At 38.0% G+C, this 24,324-nt stretch overlaps 1 protein-coding gene and 1 long non-coding RNA gene across 2 annotated transcripts; one reads left to right on the top strand and one right to left on the bottom strand.

Moving 5' to 3' along the window:
- Window positions 1–578: 578 nt before the first annotated feature.
- Window positions 579–11,906, top strand: trpv6 (transient receptor potential cation channel, subfamily V, member 6). Its single transcript, XM_053625807.1, has 17 exons — window positions 579–687; window positions 1,347–1,508; window positions 1,781–1,878; window positions 1,985–2,107; window positions 2,221–2,361; window positions 2,526–2,624; window positions 3,271–3,446; window positions 5,184–5,330; window positions 5,439–5,518; window positions 6,116–6,251; window positions 8,906–8,992; window positions 9,222–9,298; window positions 9,459–9,624; window positions 10,049–10,115; window positions 10,233–10,501; window positions 10,622–10,728; window positions 11,094–11,906. Exons 2-17 carry the CDS (start codon window positions 1,378–1,380, stop codon window positions 11,356–11,358), a joined length of 2,169 nt encoding a protein of 722 aa, XP_053481782.1. The 5' UTR covers window positions 579–687; window positions 1,347–1,377; the 3' UTR covers window positions 11,359–11,906.
- Window positions 11,894–23,006, bottom strand: LOC128608227 (uncharacterized). The gene is made up of 3 exons (XR_008386022.1): window positions 22,910–23,006; window positions 13,196–13,355; window positions 11,894–12,005 (listed from the first exon to the last, which is right to left on the bottom strand). It is a non-coding gene; the product is annotated as an uncharacterized LOC128608227 (long non-coding RNA).
- Window positions 23,007–24,324: the final 1,318 nt, after the last annotated feature.

The raw sequence follows: 24,324 nt of genomic DNA, 5'->3' as shown, positions 1-24,324 counted from the left end.
CTGCCCTGAAGTAGCTTCGAGTTTTTGCTGGTTAAAACAGGCATGTTTTAGAGTTTAATAGTTTAATACTGTTACTAAACATCACCCGGGCTTGTGGGCTCCACAGATCTGGCCAGGAAACACAAGAAGCGTGAACCTGAAAGAAGGAGGCCTCAGCTGCTAAAGCTAAACTTTCCTCAGGATGCTTATTTCTGTAGTCATCAGAGGTCTTTAAACGAGTTCACCAGGATCACTGAGAGGTTCGAACTGAGCCACTTTATCGAATATATGGTAGTGACCAATCAAGTTTCAGCAGAATTTTTAAATTTTAACGTAAGATACAAGTACAATAATTTCAGTCCTTCAAACATGTTGCCACCTCAGCAAAATAGAAGCTGTTCATTCACAACACGGTTTGAGAGGCTAGTTTAGAAATTTCCCCAACCTGCCCTCCCCTTAATGACCTGTAAATCGCATGCTGTTTTACTCATCTTTAGTCTCACACCCTCACCTTTGTCTATCTTTTTCATCTCCTCCTCTGTCAACCCTCCTCTGGACCTAAAGCACAGCCTCCCATATAAATACAGGTGACAGATCACACACTGCTGCTTATTGTGTATTGTCACAGGAAATCCAGGACTTTGCTTTATCAGAGTTGTTTTTCATTTTAAAAGTGGTCATTTGGTGGAATTTAAAACTTTCCAGAGGGTAAGTGATATTACTTTATTACTTATAAAGTAATATTAGGCATATCGCAGGTATTGTTTTAATAATGTTCTTAAATGATTTTTATGATTACGATTTATGGTTTAACATGACATTTATAAATTATTTATATATATATATATATATTGCAGAAATTTTTTTATTTCTTTACTTATATTACTTTTTTTCAGCATACCTTGAATGTTTAAACGAATCTTTGATTTTGTCTTTAGCCTATAAATGTTTCATTATCAACCAAATGCACAAATATTAAAATGTTTTACTTGCAAATTACAACAGAGCATTAGACTTCCAAATCTAAATCATTTGCACAACTCCGCTTGTTTAAAAAGTTAGAAAGTTTAAAGTTAGGGATGGAGTTAGTGTTTGTACTTTTTCCTCACAGCTCCATTTGTAGGAAATCAAGCAAATTCTAAGCACATTGCCCTTGTTTGTTTCAGTTTGTACACTTTTTCAAGAGATCATGTTTGCCCATTAATCTGCTTTATTTTTTACATTTAGCTAACGGTTAAACATGCTTAACTGAACTAATAAGCATTAGAATTTGATATTAAAATAATTACATTTTGTATCCATCTGAAACACGTGTGTCATGTGCAAGTAGTTCTTCTGAATCATGCTCTGTATTGTCATCATGCCAGTCACTGAAATCAGACGACCCCCCTCAAGAGCATGGCTCCACCTCTTTCACGATCTGCCCCGCGGAATATAGTCCGCTGGTGGAATCAACTTAAATACCGGCTCCAAAACAGGAAGGGCTGGGATGAAGTGCTGGATGAGACATTCCTTTATCAGTCTAAAAGGTAGTTTTTACACAAACACGCCACTGTCATCTGTTATTCTAACATCATTATTGTTATGGTTGTGTAATAACAAGAAAATGGTACTGTGCAACATGAATAAGTGATGTTATGAATACATCTGCAAACTTTTCTAACTATACAGTTGTGGTTCCTTGTGACTAAAAAAACACTAAAAACCTAACTAGCATATATTTATGTATTTCTTTTTGGCAACTAAATGTCAGAAACCTGGCATCAAGAATATATCAAACCTCTGCCTCTTTGTCCATCAGAGAAAATGAAATCCCCCTGTTTCATGCAACAAAGGCGAACAATGTGGGCTGCATCAGGAAATTGCTTGATTGTTCTACAACCAATATCTTTGAAAGAGGTGAGTTGCTGTCATTTGTGCAGTCTTTTTTGTAATGTAGTTGTAAGTAAATAGCCTGTAAATATGTGTGTGTGTGTGTGTGTGTGTGTGTGTGTGTGTGTGTCAGGTGCACTAGGTGAGACTGCTTTGCATGTGGCTGTGATTAATGATAACCTCGAGGCAGCTGTGGCACTAATGGAAGGAGCACCAGAGCTCATCAATGAGCCCATGACCAGTGAACTGTATCAAGGTAAACACAAAGCCTTACACTTAATCAACCAGAAATAAACATAAGGAGTTCAGGAAATAATGTTGACTGTTCATCGAATTTCATATCAAGGAAGTGCTGCTTGGTTCTTACAGGTATCACAGCCCTTCACATCGCTGTTATCAACCAGAATATAAATATTGTCCAGGAATTAATCCACAGAGGGGCTGATGTAACCACACCCAGAGTGACAGGCATCTACTTCAGCAAAAGAAAAGGAGGGCTTTTTTATTATGGTAATTAATAGCAAAAGGAAATATTAGTCCTGAAAAAAGGTTATTGAGATTTCTATGCACTTTAATGATCCCAAAAGAGGGGGAAAAAATGTTTTAGTGGCAACATTTATGTTTATTAATGTACTCCTGACTATAAAATGGTTTCTGATGTTCTTTGGATTTAGGTGAACACATCCTGTCCTTTGCTTGCTGTATCGGTAATGAAGAAATCATCACCATGTTGATCAAGTCTGGTGCTAACATTAGGGCTCAGGACTCCCTTGGTAAGAGCAAAATATGCTCCTGGGTTAATATCCCCTTTTGTATGCAGATTACAGCACAAGCTGCAGAGCTAAAAGTAGCTAAAAAATTCTTTACTCAAGTGAAAATGCAAATAAAAAGTAGAACAGTAGAAATTGTATTTGTATGAAAGTAAAAGTACGAGTAAGATTCACAGAAGTCTGTCTAAAATCACACAATGATTTGTGTTACTCATGGTTCTGAATGTACTGATGAGTAACTGAGTAAATTAGTACCCCTTTTACCAAGAAACCAAGGAACATGGGAAAAGAGTAAGACTAATTAATAACAGCTTTATTCCTAAACTCTCAAATGTTTAGCTAGCATGATAATAGGTGAATGTGAATACAGCTTGCTGTCACAATATCAACTGCCTGAATAAATACAAAGTGTATGTAGCAGCAGATAGATTACAGTAATGGGTATTAAGTGTCACTCTTGTTGTAACATCTGTTAAAGTTAAGATTTGTTAGAATATTTCGAAATTCATCTTTTGAAATATAGTAAGTAAAAGTAAAATACAGATGCTTAAAAAAATAGAATTATTTGTAGAAGTAATTGTTCTTTGTTTTTCCCCACCTTAACTCCCCCAACTTCTCCTGTCTCACTCCCTTTCTTGCTTCCAAACAGGGAACACTATTCCGCACATTTTGGTTCTGCAACCCACGAAAATAATTGCATGTCAAGTTATGGACATGCTGCTAACACTGGATGCTGAGCTGGAGCCCTCACTGCCACTGGACATGGTGCCGAATTATAGAGGCCTCACGCCTTTCAAGCTGGCCGCAAAGAAGGGCAATGTTGTGGTGAGAGACTTTATGCATTAACCTTGTATCACACACAGCCTTCGTATGCATATAGAAATGACATCATTGTCTGAAATAGCACTTAGCACTTAGCCCTTATTGTAAGGATACTTGAACACAAGACCAAAAACTTGTCAGGCCACAATGACCCATTCAAACTTTTTACTAAATAATTAGTAACCGTTTGTGCTTACCTCAGTTCTTCTAATGAACATGAAAAACATAGCTATAATTTTTATATTACAGAGGTTATAATCATTTTGATCTGAGGGCAATAATAAATAAAAATATTAAAAATAGCCACAAAATAAAAATGAGTTGTTTACTCAAAAATATTTGATTTCTTCTGTTTTTGTGTGTATCTCATACTAAATTATTTCAGAAAATAAAACAAAATCTAAGATAAAACAAAGACAACCTGAGTAAACACAAAATACAGTTTTTAATGATAATGTTATTTAATGAAGCAAGTTTTCCAATGCCAGCTGGGCTTGTGTGAAAATGCATTTGCCAAAGTTGAAAGAAATTCCAGAAATGATGAGGATGAAAGTGATTGAAATACATCAGTCTGGGAATGGTTACGAAGCTATTTCAAAGGCTCTGGGACTCCAAAGGACCACAGTGAGAGCCGTTATCTCCAAATGGAAAAACTCTGCACAGTAGTGAAATTCCCAGAAGTGGCCAACCTTCCAAAATTCCTCCAAGAGCACAGCAACGACTCATCCAGCAAGTCACAAAAGAGCCAAGGAAAACATCAAAGGGCCTACAGGACTCTCTTGCATCAATAAAAGTCACTGACTTCACTATCAGAAAGACACTGGACAAAAATGGCATCCATGGAAGAGTGGTGAGGCGAAAACCACTGCTAACCCAGAAGAACATTAAGGCTCGTCTAAATTTTTCCAAAACACAGCTTGATGATCCTCAAACATTTGGGAGAATGTTCTGTGTATTGGTGAGTCAAAAGCGGAACTGTTTGGAAGACAGGGGTCCTGTTACATCTGGCATTAACCAAATACAGAATTCCACAAAAAGAACATAATACCTACAGTCAAGCATGGTGGTGGAAGTGTGATGGTGTGGAGATGCTTTGCAATAATTGAGGGAAACCTGAATTCTGCTCTCTACCAGAAAATCCTAAAGGAGAATGTCCAGTCTTCAGTCCGTAAATTGAAACTCAAGCGCAACTGGATTATGCAGCAAGACAATAATCCATAGCATAGGAGTAAATCCTAGTGCTAGAAGTAAGTGAAAGACTGATCTCCTGTTATTGGAAGCGTTTGGTTGCAGTTATTGCTGCTAAAGGTGGCACAACCAGATTTTAAGTTTAAGGTGGCAATTAGTTTTTCACATTTATGATAGGTGTTGGATAACTTTTTTTGAAAAAAAAAAGAAAAAAGTAAAAAACTGTATTGTGTGCCTTTGTATTATGTTGTATTACATTTGAAGATCTAAAACTATTTAGATATGAGATATACACAAAAACAGAAGAAATCAGAAAAAGCAAATACTTTTTTACAGCACTGTAGCTGTCGTAGTCAAGGGAGAATTCCCTTACTAACTAACTGATTTTGTGTGTCTATTTCCAAAAATATTTTTTATTTTCTTATATATATATATATATATATACATATACATATACATATATATATATATATATATATATATATATATATATATATATATATATGCTCATTCTTAGATGATTTTATTCTTTCTGTCTTTCTATTCCACCAGGCTTTTCAGCACATAGTGAATCGTAGACGCATCGTTCAGTGGAGCCTGGGGTCTTTGAACTCCTACCTCTATGACCTTGCTGAACTAGATTCCCGCACGGATGACATCTCAGTCCTCGAGCTTATTGTCTCCAGTCAAAAAAGGAAGGTAGGTGTTAAGCTGTGAACTGAAATTCACTTGTTTCTGAATTGACTTACACCTAGCACTTCTATCAGGTTAAATCCTATATGTTTTACATTTTATTTATTTTCACAGGCCAGAAAAATCCTAGAGTTGACTCCTGTCCAGCAGATCATCAATCTCAAGTGGAATCTTTATGGAAAATTCTATTTCAGGTAACAAAAATATACCGCATGAAGGAGGGCTGTAATAACTCAACTTATACCACAGCACTGCTGAAATTTTTAACAATGGAAGCCTTTTCTCAACAACATGACAAGCTGTGTTTTAGCAGGATGTTCAACAGTAAAGTAACTATAAACGGATATTAAGTACGATGTCTTGTTCATGAATAAATTAAAAAGTGTAATTGTTGGCAAATTGGTGTGGAATAAGGGAAATAAAACACAGGAATGTGCTGTTATTGGAAAAATAATCCACTTTGGAATAGTAACCGCCCAGTTATTTTTCTGTAATAGCACACCCTGTTGTGTTTTATTCCCTTGTCAATACACCCTGTATACTTGCAAAGTGTTTCTCCAATGCACACTCTATATAGTCCATCAGTGTATTTTCTCTAGATGCTCTAAAGCACTACATTATATCAGATTTTCTCTGTGTAACTGGAAAAATTATTTATGGAACACCAGCATATCTTATTACACTTATGTGACAGAAATGTTAAGTTTTGTAAACACACTGCCCACATTGAGAGACAATGTGCTGGTCTAGTATCATGTTAGCTTTATATCATGGGAAATGCTGTCATACAGGTTGTTGCTGCTGGTGTACCTGCTGTACATTGGGACGTTCACGTTGTGTTGTATGCACCGCCCCCTAAAGCATATACCTGAGAACTACACAAAAGCAGCTAATGACCCAACCACCATGATACAGAAAACTCTCAAGGTACACATTTATTCATTGCTGCCTGTGTATGTATGTATGTACAGTGCTGTGAAAAAGTATTTCCCCATCCTGATTTCTTCTGTTTTTGTGTATATCTGATACTACATAGTTTTACATCTTCAAAATGAAATACAACATAAAACAAAGGCAACCTGAGTAAACACATAATATAGATATAAAGGTTATCCAACACCTATCATCAATGTGAAAAACTAATTGCCCCCTTAAACATAAAATCTGGTTGTGCCACCTTTGGCAGAAATAACTGCAACCAAATGTTTCTGATAACTGGCAATCAGTCTTTCATTTACTTCTAGGACTAGGATTTATTCCTATGCTTTGGATCATTGTCCTGCTGCATAATCCTGTTGCGTTTGAGTTTTAACTTACAGACTGAAGACCAGACATTCTCCTTTAGGATTTTCTGGTAGAGAGCAGAATTCATGATTAGGCCCTGAAGCAGCAAAGCATCCCCACACCATCACACTTCCACCATCATGCTTGACCATAGGTATGATGTTCTTTTTGTGGAATTATGTGTTTGGTTTACGCCAGATGTAACGAAACCCCTGTCGTCCAAACAGTTCCACTTTTAACTCATCAATCCACAGAACATTCTCCTAAAAGGTTTGAGGATCATCAGGGTGTGTTTTAGCAACATTCAGACAAGCCTTAATGTTCTTCTGGTTTAGCACTGCTTTTCACCTCACCACTCTTCCATGGGTGCCATTTTTGCCCAGTGTCTTTCTGATAGTGGAGTCATGAACAGTGACCTTTATTGATGCAAGAGAGGCCTGTAGTTCCTTTGATGTTTTCCTTGGCTCTTTTGTGACTTGCTGGATATAGTTGCTGTGCTCTAGGAGGAAATTTGGAAGGTCGGCCACTTCTGGGAAGGTTCACTATTGTGCCGAGTATTTCCATTTGGAGATAATGGTTCTCACTGTGGTCCTTCGAGTCCCAGAGCCTATGAAATAGCTTTGTAACCCTTCCCAGAATTATGTATTTCAATCACCTTCTTCCTCATCATTCCTGGTATTTCTTCCAATTTTGGCACAGTGTGCTACTACGTAAGAGCTTTTAACCAACTTGATGCTGTTGAAAAAGTTCTGTTTAAGTGTTGATTTGATTGAACAGGGTTTGCAGTAATCAGGCCTGGTTGTGTCTTGTCTAGCTGAACCGCATTATGAATGCAGTTTCATAGATTTGTGGAATTAGTAACTATCGGGGCATAAAATTTTTCACACAGGCCCAATTGATATTGGAAACTTTTTTTGCTTCAATAAATAACATTATAAACTGTATTTTGTGTTTACTTTGATAGAAGGGTTGCCTTTCTATCTTAGATCTTGTTTTAATTTTTGAAAGAATTTTTTATGAGATATACACAGAAACAGAAGAAATCAGGAAGGTGGCAAATACTTTTCACAGCACTGTATGTATGCATGTATGTATGTATACACTCACTGAGCACTTTATTAGGAACACTATACTAATACCAGGTAGGGCCTCCCTTAGCTCTCATAACAGCCTCAATTCTTCATGACATGGATTCCACAACATGTTGGAAACATTCCTTTGAGATTCTGGTCCATGTTGACATGATTACATCACGTAATTCTTGCAGATTTTTCAGGTGTACTTTCATGCTGCAAATCTCTCGTTCTACCACATCCCTAAGGTGTTCTACTGGATTCAGATCCGGTGACTGGGAAGGTCTCTGAAGAACACTGAACTCATTATGGTCATGAAACCAGTTTGAGACAACTTTTGTTTTGTGACATGGTGCATTATCATGCTAGGAGTAGCCATTAGAAGATGGGAAATTGTGGCCATGATGGTATGTGGCATGTACATGGTCAGCAACAATACTCAAATAGGGTGTAGCATTCAAGTGATTATTGATTGGTATTAATGGGCCCAAAGTGTGCCAAGAAAACATTCCCCACACCACCTCCACCAGCCTGGACTGTTGACACAAGGCAGGTCCATGGATTCGTGCTGTTGGTGCCAAATTCTATCATCTGTGTGCCTCAGCAGAAATGGAGATTCATCAGACCAGGCTACATTTTTCCAGTCTTCAGCTGTCCAGTTTTAGTGAACCAGTGCCCACTGCAGTCTCAGCTTTCTGTTCTTGGCGGACAGAAGTGGAACCTGACGTGGTCTTACAGTTACTGTAACCTTTCTGTTAGCTCAAACCAGTCTGGCCATTCTCAGTTGACCTCTGTCATCAGTAAGGCATTTTATCTGCAGAACTGCCGCTCACTGATGTTTTTTTCTTCACTGCACTGTTCTGAGTAATCTCTAGAGACTGTTGTGCATGAAAATCCCAGGAGATCAGCACTTATATTAATACTCAAACCAGCCCGTCTGGCATCAACAATCATGTCACAGTCAAAATCACACCTTTTTTCCTCATTCTCATGGTTGATATGAACATTATTCAAAGCTGCTAGCATTTATCTGCATGATTTTATGCATTGCACTGCTGCCACTTTGATTGGTTGATTAGATAATTGCATGAGTAGGTGTACAGCTGTTCCTAATAAAGTGCTCAGTGATTGTATGTGTGTGTGTGTGTGTGTGTGTGTGTGTGTTTTCTCCTTACATCTTTCAAACCACATGATAAGTGTCTATGTGTATGTGTATGTGTACAGGAGAGTTATGTGTCTTATGCAGATCACCTGCGGCTGGGTGGAGAGCTCATCAGTGTAATAGGAGCCATCATCATTCTGCTGCTGGAGGTCCATATACATATAAAGAAACACTTTCACAATAAGAACTGTTTCTACTATGCTGTCATGCAGTACATTTATTGCAGGGAGTCAAAATATTTGTTAACTAATTGCTTTTTGACAGTTGATTTAGATGACTAAACTTTAGTATGTCTTTCAAGTAGCGTATTACTAAAGCTTTGATAATAATAGTCATAACACTTGTGATTATGTGTGTGATTTATTTAATTATGCTCAGATACCAGATATCCTGAGAGTGGGAGCAAAGAGATATTTTGGTCAGACCGCACTTGGAGGCCCCTTCCACGTCACTCTGTAAGTCTAATTTACGTTCTTATGTCAATGATCCCGTCACACCCACTCATCATAGAACCCACAACATTGTGGGTCATACACTCATTTATATGAATAATTAACGATGTTTATTATACAAACATCTCCTGCTGATTTCTCTTATGTCCATTTTGGTGTGTAGGATCGCTTATGCAGTGCTGGTGGTATCACTCTGTGTACTGAGACTCACCGAGATGCCAGGCGAGACTGGAGTGATGGCTTCGTGTCTGGTATTGGGCTGGTGCAACGTCTTGTATTTTGCACGAGGTTTTGAAATGCTCGGGCCTTATGTCATCGTGATCCAGAAGGTGATAGGAGTGCCTTCTCCTCTCAAACTTTCCTGTCCTCATTTGCATTTGTAAACACAGTACAGATTGATAAACTACTCTAAAACTTAAGCACTCTATTATAAATCTATATGAATGTGTCACCCTCTAATTATGTAATGTTTGGTGGGTAAAATAAAAAGTTAAAGAGTATCTTTAGTGATATAGCACTTACAAATGGAGCTTTGGTTTATATAAACAGCAAATGGAGCCAAGCGCCAGTGCTATAATTTGATCTCAGATGGTGGATCATGTGAACTGTTTATATCATACAAAATTAACTATGCCATATATTTCCACATGCATTGACAATGCATGAATGGCTGCTGTCAAATTTCTTGCTGTGGAGTGCAACCAACTACAGGTTCTGTTAGAATCCTGATGCCTTTTTTTTTCCATTTTGTAGATTATATTTGGAGACCTAACCAAGTTCATGTGGTTGAGTGCCATTGCCCTCTTAGGATTCTCCACCGGTAAATTAACCTCTGGAATGCACAATTAGAAGCACTGTAAATGAATCTAGCAATTTGGCATCCATGACCATTTAAAAAACAAAATCTTAACCTGCCATTTCCTCGTCTGAACTCTAGCTCAGTGGACTGTATACATGACTCAGGATCATATGTCCGTACCAGCGATGCGCTCATACCCCATCACGCTCTTCACTATGTTTGAGCTGACTGTGGGTCTGATCGATATGCCTGTGGACCACACCATCCACACTCACCCCATTGTGCATGTGATCGACTGCTGCTTCAGTGTGGTGTCCCATCTCCTCCTCCTCAGCCTTCTCACAGCCATGATGAGTGACACTCAGTGGAGGGTTGCACAGGAGCGAGATGAGCTCTGGAGGACCCAGGTGGGTATAAAAAAAACCCCTAGAAATTACTAAATAATCATCCAACATAATACAGTGAATTATATTCAATGCCACAAAGCTGTCTGTTTATGTTTTGAGTTTACTGTTGGTTCTGCGTAGGTGGTAGCCACCACTCTGATGCTGGAACATCGGCTGCCACGGTGTTTGTGGCCAAGGCTGGGCATGTGTGGTCTGAGCTATGGCCTGGGAGATCGCTGGTTCCTCCGGTAAGGAACACAAGCATGATAGCCAATAATACTATGATTATGACCATATTAAGCACATCATGATATTATGATATTTCATCTGAATAGTGTTCTTCCTGTATCCACGTGGGTTTCCTCTGAGTTCTGCAGTGTCCTCCTACTTTCAGAAAACTTGCATATAGGTGGATTGGCTGCAATAAATTACCCTTTGAAATGAATGGAGTCCCATTCAGTGTGTCTTCCCACCTCAGGATAGGCTCCATTCCCACCTAATGTTCCCAGGATAGGCTCTACATGAGCCACCACAACTCTGATCATGATAAGTCGGTTACAGAAAATGAAGTAGGAATATTAACACTTATTTTTTTACACTGTATTTATTTCAGAGTGGAGGATCGCAGTGACCAGTTTATGCAGAAGATCAGACGCTACGCGAATGTGCTCGCAAAAAATGACGACTCGGACAAGAATGAGGGACGTGAGAGCAATGACATGGCCCATGACCCAACAAACACAAAAAGCATGCAGAGTGACAGCTCAAATGGCAATAGGAAGTCAGTGCTTTGCTGGCAGATTATACGCCAGAGCCTTCTTGGTTTAGAGATGGAGAACACAGAGCAGTTGAGTGCTCAAGAGATGAAACCAGTTTGAGAGATGAAATGTATTGAAGGTATACTGATTCTGTAAAATTTAATCATTTCCTTATTTTATTGAGTGAATACTATTTTATGGTGAAAAATCACATCACAGAAACTGTGCGGACTAGAAAGGGTGAATTACAAAGTGAAAAACAAAAAAAAGTAGAATTTTTTAATTAAATCACTTTAAAGACTTCTCACCACTTATTTTAAAGGCAGCTATATAGTTATATATTTAGTTTTATAATACACTCTGCAACCTTTTTAGTGCAAATAAGGTTTTGTAGAAATCAGTGCAATTAAAAGCTGATATTGATTGTATCATTGCAATTAAAAGCATTACAATTTACAGGTAATATAAGCACAGAGTCACTTTCAATGAATATACTTAGCATGCCTCATTTTCTCAATCATGAAAAATACATAGCACGTCTACTTGATTGTGCATCACAGAAATGAATTGTTTCATGTACTGATTCTGTATTTCTTACCATTTATGAACTGCATTTGTAAAAGGTCAATAAAAGAGTAAATGATATTAAAGGCAAATGTAGCACCTCACAGCAGTTTGAAATCCAGTTGTTCATTTGTGACCTCACTACCTTTATCAGTGCACAGGAGCCTTGAGTGTATGCTTCTGGTTCGCCACGGGCCCAGTAGCTGCCAAAAAAAAAAAAAAAAACTTGTTTAGTTACACATACACTGACTGGCCACTTTAACTGGAATACCTGTACCCCTGCTTCTTCATGCAATTATCCAATTACCCAGTCATGTGGCAGCAGCACAATGCATAAAATCATACAAATACAAGTCAAGAGCTTAAGCTTAATTTCATATCAAACGTCAGAATGGGGTGAAAACATAATCTTAATGACTTTGACTGTGGTATGATTGTTGTTGCTGGTTTAAGTATGTCTTTGGGACTTTCACATATATCATTTACTAGAGTTTACACAGAATCCAGTGAGCAGCAGTTCTTCGGGAAGAAACACCTTGTTAATAAGAGAGGTCAGAGAATAATGGCCTGAATTTGGGCTAACAGGGAGGCTATGGTAACTCAAATAACACGCTACAACTGTGGTGAGCAGAAAAGCATCTCGGAATGCACCTCAAACCATGTCAAGGCTCGTCTTTTTGTGTTGTACATGAAAAACCCAGGAGATTTGAGTAAATACTCAAGCCAACATGTCTGGCACCAACAACCATGCCACGGTCAAAGTCACTGAGATCACATTTTCCCCATTCTAATGTCTAATGTGCACAGTAACTGAAGCTCTTGACCTTTATCTCCATGATGTTTTGCCTTGTATCACTGCCACATGATTGCCTGGTATAATTTCATAAATAAGCAGGTGTACAAGTGTTCCTATTAAATTGGCTAGTGAGTGTACACATATTTCCCTGTCTCAGTCTGGAGTAACTTGCACAACATACAAGCTGTAAACCACTTAATTAAGTTTCTAAATGATGCAGTAATTATTAGTGCTATACTGAATACTGGTTTGAAATTGTTCTAAAGCCTTTTATGCTTATATTTTTTTGCATAATTGTTTAGCATTACTGACCATAACTGCAAAGCACTTGCATTTATAGTTCTTTCATACTAAGGAAGGTTGTCCAAAAGTTAATTTTATGAAACTGGATGGGGTTGTTAATATACATCCATTGCTGCTTTGCTGAATAACGGAGCCCAATCCAGAACAGCAAGCCCCAACACTTAGTTAGACATTTCTATAGTAATAAAGGCAGAATTCATAGCAATAAGATATACAGGTTTAACCTGTCTTTAATGATGGTGTCTGTTTCAGTTTGCCTGATTGAGTGATTGACTCAGTGATTGATTGATCAACCTGCACATGTTCATTGTCAATGACAATGGACTCCGTTGGTCTCCGTCCTGTTTCTGACACTCCTCGATGCTCTGCTGCCAGGTTAGACGCTCCCTAGCTATGAAGTAGCAGGAGTACTCAAACTTCAACCAGCCCTTCCCACATACAGCACACTGATACCCTACAGAGAAACAGCAGGTTTAAATATGCAGCTCATGAGTTACAAAAATAAACATAAAGAATTCACACCAATAATAAAATAGGATAATTACAAAGAAATGACTAAAAGTGAAAAACATTTAGGGTGATTGTGAAAATTAGGATGTGGTTGTGTTTTAATTTGGTTTGAGTGATATTTGTGCATATTCTCCACTTCAGCAGAGAGATTTGGACACTTCTGGCTGGACTGAACTGCATATACTGAGGTTTAGCTATCAAGAGAACAACTGTAAAACAAAATATGAATTTTCTATTTTAGACAGAAAACTTATTATTTATACCTACATATCCAAGGCAGCTTCTGCCCACATGCTATCAAAAAGAGTAATATTACAGAAAGCCCTTATGCTTATCAAAATATTTGATGCCAATATAAAATCCACACCACAGTTCATCAATCTTTGTAGAAGTCAACACACAATATGCAAAATGCATTCCTGATATAATCACAGAACAATCAGAGGTGAACCTAGATTATGTAGGGGCCCCAGGCAAAATAAATGCATGGGACCCTTCTGACAGATTTATGTTGTTATTATAATTTCCTGTTACCCAGGGATATTGTTATGAACCTTTACTTCTGTGGAGGAATTGCAGTAAATGTGTGTTTCAAAGAACTGCTAACACTACTCAAAACATGCTAACTCTAGCTAACTATTAACAAACAATGCATCTTATAATAAGGTGAAATAAAAACTATTGATGTGGATTTGTTCTTTAATTATCCTTAATTCATTTGTCATTATCTCCATCACTAATTTTTCAGATTAATTTTCAGGTATTAAAGACTCGACTCGAGCGTGAAGGGGTGGTGCAGAAGCATAAATGAGTCTTTGAGGGGATTGCTGAGATGTTGCTGCACATTATTTTAAGATGAAAATTTCTGATTATTTAAATTATCAGCCTTCAGGGGCCCTCTCAGTATGCGGTGCCCCAGTCTTTTGCCTGCTTTGCCTGACAGGACAAAAGAAATCATAGGCTTAAAGTTCTTGATTTTAGCTTAAATTTGGAATAATGTACAAAGCACCAATTATCCAAAACTGTCCTATTTTTACACAGGTTTTTCTTAGTATCGGGAGATATGCTTTTCATCATATTCAATGCTGCACAATGGTGTCTCATTTGTGCGTCATCTAGTGGAAAGACCAAAAATTATCCAAACACAGCACCAAAGAAGGTAGAAAATGGCAAATAATTCAACAAGTTCAACAAGGGCCAGTAAATGATTGTTCTTTAGACTGTGTTATGTTATAATAATGAACACAGCTCCAATATGTGTTGAAGGTTATGTTGTATCATATTGTTTGTTTGGGTATTTTGTTTTTGTTTTAATTTATTTAGCAGTTTTTGCATTATGCCAATTGGTGGTCATAAGCTTTCAAAACTTGATAGACATACAGGCCTTAATAGTTGCAAAATAAGAAATATTTTTACACCAAAATACCGATGCTGTCCTTTAAGATGGGCATCCACTTAAAAGTCAGAAGATTCATCTGGATTACAAATGATACCTACACAGATTGTTCCAGCAACTCTTAAAGTAAATTTTCAAAAACAAAATTCATTATTTGTCAGTAAATTAAAAAAAATGTAAGTGAAAAATGCTGCTTGCATAAGTATTCAATACTAGTACTTCATAGAACCACATTTTACTGCAATAATAGCTTTAAGTCTGTTGGGGTAGGTTCCTACCAGCTTTATAATTCCTACAGGTTTTTCTCTAACCAACAGATGGCAGTATTCTATCCCTAACACCCAGATCTAGAAACAAAACAAATTGAATGTATGTCAGCATTAAAGTGATTTATTTCATAAAAATGTCATATTTCATAAGCAAATTAATGGTGTAGTTGAGTAATTCTGCAATAAATAAGTAAAGAAAAGTATCACGAATTCCCCAAAAACACAGCCTAAACTTATAGTTGAGAAGAAAAAAAAATATGCCACATGTATCATTAAAATATATATCATTTTTATACAACCCCAATTCCAAAAAAATTGGGACACTGTGTAAAATGTAAATAAAAACAGAATACAATGATTCGCAAATCTTATAAACCCATATGTTATTCACAAAAGAACACAGAAAACATACAGTATCAAATGTTTAAACTGAGTAAATGAACCATTTTAAGAAAAAAATAAGGTAATTTTGAATTTGATGGTGAGAACACGTCTCAAAAAATTTGGGGCGGGGCAACAAAAGGCTGGAAAAGTAAGTGTTACTAAAAAGAAGCTGGAGGAACATTTTGCAAATAATTAGGTCAGTAACATGATTAGTAACATGACTGGGTATACTGTCACTTACAGATGTGGCCTTTAAGAATACGCGGTATCACGTGATTTGTCACGTGTGGTCACGCGGTATACTGCATGCACGGCTCTAAGAATTTATATTCATTAGTTGTGCTTCACACAATAACCACCAGGAAGCGCATGGAACAACATACTGTAGCTGAACACAGTACAATAAAAATGGAATGTGTGTTCGAATGGTTCACATAAAAATATTACGTTTCTCATCAAAACTTACGATAAACCTAATTTAAACAAGTTTCTAATTACAAGATTATGTAAAAATAACTATAGTATTTAAGTTAAGGAGGTTTTGTATGCGCACTAGGACAGTGTAATGGTAACATGCAGGTTTATTATACCAGTGAACAGGGTTTGAGCCTCAGTTCAACTAATTGTTTTTTTAAATGAGCAGGGTTTTTTTCACTGTAGAAAGTTCATCGAGGTAACACTGAATGAATTCCGCGTGAACAACACTGACTGAGGCCCATGCCAATTAGAAAGATTCAGGTGATGGACTATTAACAAGTTGTCATTCATTCGTATAATTACAACAATTATTAATTTTTTTCACTATTTAGTTGTCATTTTATTTTAAAGATCTAATAAATTGCATATATAAAAGTGTCATTTTTGTGATTATTAGGTTATTCATTCGTCATTTAGTACAGCTTCAAAACAGACTTGTGATTTGATGACATAATGCTTATTTATTCAGAAAAAGAATTAACTATATACAAAAATGCTACATTAAATTTAAACTCTGACAGCGTGCTTTCAGTTGATGGACGCCCCATTTATATTTTTGATGAGTTGCAGAGATATTCAAGACAACTATATTATATATTTTTGAAATTAATATATAAAATTGTTTTATTCACAAGTGTCATGTTTGTGATATTTATTTGTTGTGTAGAATATTTAGATCAAGCAATTTCCAGAAGTAGGTGCATTTTTATAGCCTACCATTTAATTTTCCCAGTTTAACTTTTATTTATCTGTACATCGAAAAATAAAGGAATGTTTTGTAACATGACAGAATGTCACGGTTTCCCCTTTAAGCAGCACGCGGGAGAGCATGTGGGCGCGCGTGCATGAGCAAGGTGCGCGAGCACCTGCTTTTCGTATGTTGAAAATCGTGACATTGTGTACATTGGACACGTGCTTTTGTTATGTTTTTGTTATGTCTCCTCCCTGTTCTGTCATTGGCTGTTATTTCACGTGTGTGTAGATTGGTGTCAGCCGTCAGCAATTGACGCTGATTATGTTTGTATATATACCACGCGCCTCCCAGCACATGGCGCGGAAGATTAGATTAGATTAGATAAAATAAGATAAGTTTAGTTAAGTTAAGTTTAGATTCGATTCGATACCATAGATAGTCATAGTCATAGTTAACATCCATGTTAGGTTCCTTGTTAGAGTTATTTAGGGTAAACATTAGATTTAGTCCATGCTGGTTTCTCCGGTCCCAGTCCCTCGCTATTGTTTATGTTTCTTGTTTTGTATCTCGACCCTGTTTTCCGTGACCATGACATTGATTCCTGCCTTGCCCAGTTTATGCCTGTTTGCCGATCACCTGACCTTTGCATGTTTCTGGATTACGGTTGTGGATTACAATTTGGATTTACCTGCCTGTGTCTCTCTTCAATAAAACTGCATTTGCATCCGTCCCTATCTTCGTTACGTCTCGAGACTGTCACGAATCGTGACGTAACGGAGATATGATGGATGCAAGTGCAGTAGGAACAGTTTTATTGAAGATAGACACAGGCAGGTAAATCCAAATCGTGAACAGAAACGTAATCCAGTTTCTGAAATAAACATATGTTCTGTGTGTTGACGGATGTACCTCTCCTGAAGGTGGTGTGCGATGAAAATGGGTCCAGGGGATTCGGATATGTGCACTTTGAGAGTGCCAAGGATGCAGAGGCTGCCATCAAGAGGCTGAATGACATGCTCTTTAATGACCACAAAGTGTAAGTCATGTGGAAATCAGTACAATGTATACATCTCATTCAATTTCTTTTGAATTAGTTTTTTATACATGTATAACTCAATGTATTTAATGGTTATTGAAAACATTATATGGTTATATAGTTATAATTTGCTCATACGGATCTTAATGCAGGAAAATTCTTAAATGTGCTAAATATAAATAAAATAAAATAAATTAAACTGTCACATTAAATGTTTATATTATTATTATTATTATTATTATTATTATTACTACTACTACTACTACTACTACTACTACTAATAATAATAATAATATAGTGCTGTTACAGTGTGATGTAGTGTGATTCAGCATTGTGCAAAAAGAGTTTAACTAAAGAATTTAATCGAAAAAGACTACACCTCCTTTATTGGGACTGACAGGATCAAAGGTCACTAAATTAGGTATAAAGGCTTTAACATTCGTGTTCTGATAAACGCTCTAACAACAGTGTCTTGATTGTGTTAAAGGTTTATCACACACTTCAAGTCCCACCAGGAGCGCCAAGAGCAGAAGAAGGAAGAGAGACATTCTAAACTTCAACACAAGTTTGAGCAGGTACACACACACACACACACACACACACACACCGAGTAGATGGTGACTTTGCCCTCTGTTCTGTAGTGTGTGAACCTGTGTCTGAGGAATCTGGATGTCTCTGTGGATGACGAGCGTCTACATAAAGAGTTCTCACCTTTTGGAACCGTCATCCACTCAAAGGTCACTGACAATTAAAGCCCTAAAATGTTTTAATTTCCTAATAACCTGTGTCCACAGTTTTTCCTTATGATTAGCCACATTAGCAGTTTATCCTAATGAGTCTCCTCACTGTCTTCTACAGGTGATGAGGGCCAATGGCTGCTCTGGAGGGTTTGGGTATGTGCGCTTCTCTTCTCTGGAGGAAGCCACAAAGGCCATGAGCGAGATGCAGGGAAGGATGCTGGACAGAAGGGAGCTGCACATCCGTCTGATTCAGCTCAAGGAGAAACAGGCTTCTCTCTCCAGTCAGGGGACACTGTCTGCCCAAAAGCCTGCAGTAAACCACCACCAACCTGTACCACCTTCTGACAATGTTATGGATGCTATTCCTCAGGTACAAACTAAAATTACCATAAAGCCTTTAGTTTCAGTATCATCAGCTTCTAACTATAGACCAAATGTTCTTCTCTTAAGCTACTCCAGCTAGCTAAATTTAACACAGAAGTTTATTGGTAGCTCGATAGAGGACCTAACTGAAAGAAGGTAAAATAAATGTGTAATTGACTGTGTGTTACAGGCTCAGAACTCCACTGCCAATAGCACAAGCATCCATCAAGTCAAGCCTCACCCTAGTACACACAGGGCTACCCAGCTGCAGAGTGAATCACATCTGTCTGTTTGTATGTCCTTGTTGCTTATGTTACACAGTGTGTGCTCCAAACTGTCAACGGCTGCTTCACAAACCACATCCTACTCTACTAATCTATGTGTTAGCTTGCTAGATTAGGGATTAGCAGACTATTACTGAACCCTGCCTGTGGCTACCACCCAGACTGCTAGTATACAAAAAAATGTGTCAAAACAGAATCCTTTTAGGAGTTAGTGTTAGCCTGCTACTTAGCTACCTGAACATTTCCTGTGGCTGTGTTTAAAACAGCATCCTGCTTCTGTACTGTGGTGCTCTATTATTTAGAATAGTGAAATGCAGTTTGGAGCAGTTTTTGTAGCACTAATAAACTCTAGCCAGCTAGCTAACACACTGTAAAAAAGAAAAGTTAACTTAACATTTCAAGGCAACTTTCTGCTCAGCTTTTTTTTTTTAGTTTGCTCAACTTAACTTAACTGAATTTTTAACCTTGAGTTGAGTAATTTAAAAAAGCTGTGCAGCAAGTTGCCTTGAAATTCTAAGTTAAATCAACTATTCTTTGTTACAGTGCATTTAAGTAGCTTTCACCACAAATGTATGATTTTTACGTACTACATAGCACAATTGAATGTGGTTAAGGATGCAGCCTGTGACTGTGTTAGATTGACACTCTTTGGATGACATCATCTCATTGCATTTTCTGTATGTAGGTTTCCAGAACATGCCGGAAGTGATAGCTAAAAAAAAAAAAAAAACTACAGTCACGGACTCAGTTCCAGCTGTAGTTTCGGCTGCAGTTCCCACTGGACTAAAAGCTGTACCACCTACAATTCCAGCTGCAGTTAAAGCAGTACCACCTACAATTCCAGTTGCACTTAGTAAGGAAATACAGACTGTGAGTATAAAAGCAGTACCAGCTGCATGTAAGAAAGAAATACCGACTGCAGATATAAAAGCAGTACCAGCTGCATGTAGGAAAGAAATACCGACTGCGGATATAAAAGCAGTACCAGCTGCATGTAAGAAAGAAATACCGACTGTGAGTATAAAAGCAGTACCAGCTGCATGTAGGAAAGAAATACCGACTGTGAGTATAAAAGCAGTACCAGCTGCAGTACCAACTGCATGTAGGAAAGAAATACCGACTGCGGATATAAAAGCAGTACCAGCTGCATGTAGGAAAGAAATACCGACTGCGGATATAAAAGCAGTACAGCTGCAGTACCAGCTGCATGTAGGAAAGAAATACCGACTGCGGATATAAAAGCAGTACCAGCTGCAGTACCAGCTGCATGTAGGAAAGAAATACCGACTGCGGATATAAAAGCAGTACCAGCTGCAGTACCAGCTGCATGTAGGAAAGAAATACCGACTGCGGATATAAAAGCAGTACCAGCTGCATGTAGGAAAGAAATACCGTCTGCAGATATAAAAGCAGTACCAGCTGCACGTAGGAAAGAAATACCGACTGTGAGTATAAAAGCAGTACCAGCTGCATGTAGGAAAGAAATACTGACTGTGAGTATAAAAGCAGTACCAGCTGCAGTACCAACTGCATGTAGGAAAGAAATACCGACTGCGGATATACAAGCAGTACCAGCTGCAGTACCAGCTGCATGTAGGAAAGAAATACCGACTGCAGATATAAAACCAGTACCAGCTGCCTGTAGGAAAGAAATACCGACTGCGGATATAAAAGCAGTACCAGCTGCATGTAAGTAAGAAATACCGACTGCAGATATAAAAGCAGTACCAGCTGCATGTAGGAAAGAAATGCCGACTGCGGATATAAAAGCAGTACCAGCTGCATGTAAGAAAGAAATATCGACTGCAGATATAAAAGCAGTACCAGCTGCATGTAGGAAAGAAATACCGACTGTGAGTATAAAAGCAGTACCAGCTGCATGTAGGAAAGAAATACCGACTGTGAGTATAAAAGCAGTACCAGCTGCAGTACTAACTGCATGTAGGAAAGAAATACCGACTGCGGATATAAAAGCAGCACCAGCTGCAGCAACTCCAGCACCTATGAGAGATGAGCAGCTGACCAAGGACACACAAGACACACAGCAACCCCAGGATACACATGTACCAGTGGACCCAACACACACACACACACACACACACACACACACACACACACACACACACACCCCAATAACACAACATTCTGCTTGCTTAATACTGCAAAATATTACATAACCATGGAGTATCGGCTCAGTGATGTAGTGAAACTGAAGAAGAAGAAAAATAGGGTTGTGGGTTCGAATCCCACCTTCACCCTGTGTGTGCTGCATTTGCATGTTCTCCTCTTGCTTCTGGGGTTTCCTCTGGGTACTCTGATTCCCTCCCTCAGTCCAAAGACATGCACTGTAGGCTGACTGGCATTTCCAAATTGTCTGTAGTGCTTGAATGGGTGTGTGAGTGTGTGCGCGATTGTGGGCTGTGATGGGTTGGTACCCCATCCAGGCTGCCTCGTGCCCCAAGTCCCGTCGGATAGGCTCCAGGCACCCCGCAACCCTGTGTAGGATAAGTGCTACAGAAGGTGAATAGATAATAATAATATCCTATGTTCGAAGACTGCTGTGCCTGCACCGAGTCAGAAGCCACTAACCATCTACATGTTGGAGTCAGCTGATGTGGATGAACAGATCAGGATGCTTTGTGAGTCTCACACTCATATGCAAACACACACACAAATACACTTCTGCTCTGCACATTCCTTATGACTTGGGAAGTGTTTCCTTAAATAAAGCAGTTCATACAGTAGATTCCTACCTGCTTGGAGCTTGAGCCCCATCTGTGTTACATGACTGGATGGCAGGAACCGTTAACTTCACCCCTACAGAAAACGTTTACTTCTATATATAGGAAATCAAAAAAACCACAAAGCAGCAACTCTCACTCTCACACATGTCTTACTCTCTCTTTCTGTCTGTCTCTCTGCAGATGAGTATGTGTTACCACTGGTGGAGGAAATCCACCCAACTCAAGCTGAGGACATCACCTGGAAGGTAACGCAAGGCGAGAACAACTATGACCTGCTAAATATGATTGGGGACCCCAAGCTTCTGCACTCCCAGGTCCATACACACGCAAAGACACACACACACACACACACACACACACACACAGAGGATTACTCTTTTTTATACCAATTGTCAAAATATTTTAGTAACAGTGTAGATTTTAGCAATATACAAAGTGTGCCATGTTTGATTCATGCAGGTGATATAAATTAGCTTTGGCCATGTGGAAACAGAACCCCACCTACCAGTTACAAATTTACAGATATTCACGTTAATGTATATCACTTTCTTATTCAATCATCATATGCATATGGAATACATGAAACACTCTAATTTACTGTCATATACATGTATGTATTTATGTGTGTTTGTGTAGGTCGAGCAGATTGTTGCTATGCTTCGGGCAAGGGAAGCTGGTCAGGACGTGGTGAGTACTCTGTTACGTGATACACCATAACACTTACGTATGTGGTACAAAAGTGTAGTCTGCACTAATTATACACACTTCATAAGTTATAGCTAAATATACAGTAGGCTCCATAGGTAGGCATGAAATGAAGCATGTCCCATTTGGAACACAGTATACTCACTTTCGTAACTACATGCTAGGGTTGTAACGCAATACCACTATCTGTGTCTGTATCTGTTTAGTGCTCTTTAAGCAAACCTAAAGTGGGTGTAACAAACTAGTAACCGAATTTAATCCAAGGATGAATGAATGAACTGTAGGTGCATTCTGCAGCGCAGCACGTTCATATTAATGTACTTGGCTTTTCTTTGTCCTGCAAGCTTCATATATAACCGCTCTCTCGCTACTCTCTACAGCATGAAAGTAAAAACCTCCAACTCACATGACTTTTTGTTGCATCCTGAGCAATCCCAATCCTGATGCACACCTCTAGTCTCCACTCAGAATAGTGCACCTCCTATTCTTCTCTATATTTATATCTGTTTAGAACACATTATCTGGTCATTCAGAATATTACATACTCTGTCAGATGGTGTTAGGTTACACTCCATCACAAGTGTCCAAAGTAAAGAGCTTACAATGTCTTCCTGGGGGACAGAATGTGTCTCGCTGCTCAATAGAACACATGAGGAAAGACGATATTTTTTAATGCCATAATAATTATTTAGATTAGTTAGACACTAGCAATGAGAGTACAATATTGTGATAATATCATCAACTGTGATAAAAAGTTTGGCTATAATCATAATATATAAAAGAAATATAACATAATATATAATATGTATAATATTATAACCAGTGCATGCCTACTTTTCCTCTTTCAGAGTTTCCCTGAACCCAAGAATTAGAATGAGAATAGGTGAAAGAAGAAGCACTTCCAACAAAAACATTTTAGAAATAGAATAAATGTCAATACTATTAAAACCTCTGTATTTAAATGAGAATAATAATAATGTTGTTTATATAGTAATAGTAATAATTACATAAGTGTTAGCTTCAGACAATTTTTATGCTCTTTTCCCAAAAACTGATATTAATCCCAAAGTAATGCAACAGAATTCAAACTAATTTTTGTTATGGTAAGTAATTGCAGTTACGTGCGGTCAAGGGAGGCAGGGGAGGCAGTGCTTCCCCTGTATCATCATGAAATGTAAAAAACAAATAATGATAAAACATATATATATATATATATATTCGTCCTCTGATCTGTGATATAAACAACATTATTGTATGATACCAATCATTCCAATGATTTTTATAGTCAATATCACTGAATTTGTGTATTTTCCTGTTCAAATACGGGGAAAGACGCGAAGGGAGGCAGCGATGAGCTGAGCCTCCTCTCGGATTGCGCAATCCCTCACAAACTGGGTTGAGCTGCTAATTTTTTTTGCTCAACTTGAGCACGTGCAAATGATCTCTCTGTATGTCACCAATGTAATGTTTGTACACACTTTTATTATATGTCTTTAGATTCCATAGTCTAGGTCATGTATTTCACGTATGTGTATAACATATTAGTCTTGCTGATCTGACATAACGCCGCAGTGAAAAAGCAGGAGGGGAGGCAGCCAGTACCTCTGTCTCACTGAAGGGGGGCGTGTGTGAGCATACGGGCTTGTCCTGCTATTGTTCTTCTTCACTTATTACATTCAAATGGCATTGTGGGTAATATGCTAGCTAAAAAAGTCAAGTAGAGCAAGTCAAGTGCACCGCATCAGTCCGTTTATTTTTATTTTTTGCCCTGACTGCAAAAATGGAAGATTATATAGATAAGCTAAAACATTTATCAAAACT

Source organism: Ictalurus furcatus, chromosome 1 (genome assembly GCF_023375685.1).
Source record: "Ictalurus furcatus strain D&B chromosome 1, Billie_1.0, whole genome shotgun sequence".
NCBI lineage: Eukaryota > Metazoa > Chordata > Actinopteri > Siluriformes > Ictaluridae > Ictalurus > Ictalurus furcatus.
This window is presented reverse-complemented; position numbering and strand designations above follow the sequence as displayed.

Excerpts from the sequence above, each read along its gene's own strand:
- trpv6 (XM_053625807.1), top strand. The coding sequence starts at position 1,378 with ATGGCTCCACCTCTTTCACGATCTGCCCCGCGGAATATAGTCCGCTGG. Across the intron at positions 3,447-5,183 it reads CAAAGAAGGGCAATGTTGTG|GCTTTTCAGCACATAGTGAA; the intron begins GTGAGAGACTTT and ends CTATTCCACCAG. Across the intron at positions 5,519-6,115 it reads TATGGAAAATTCTATTTCAG|GTTGTTGCTGCTGGTGTACC; the intron begins GTAACAAAAATA and ends GCTGTCATACAG.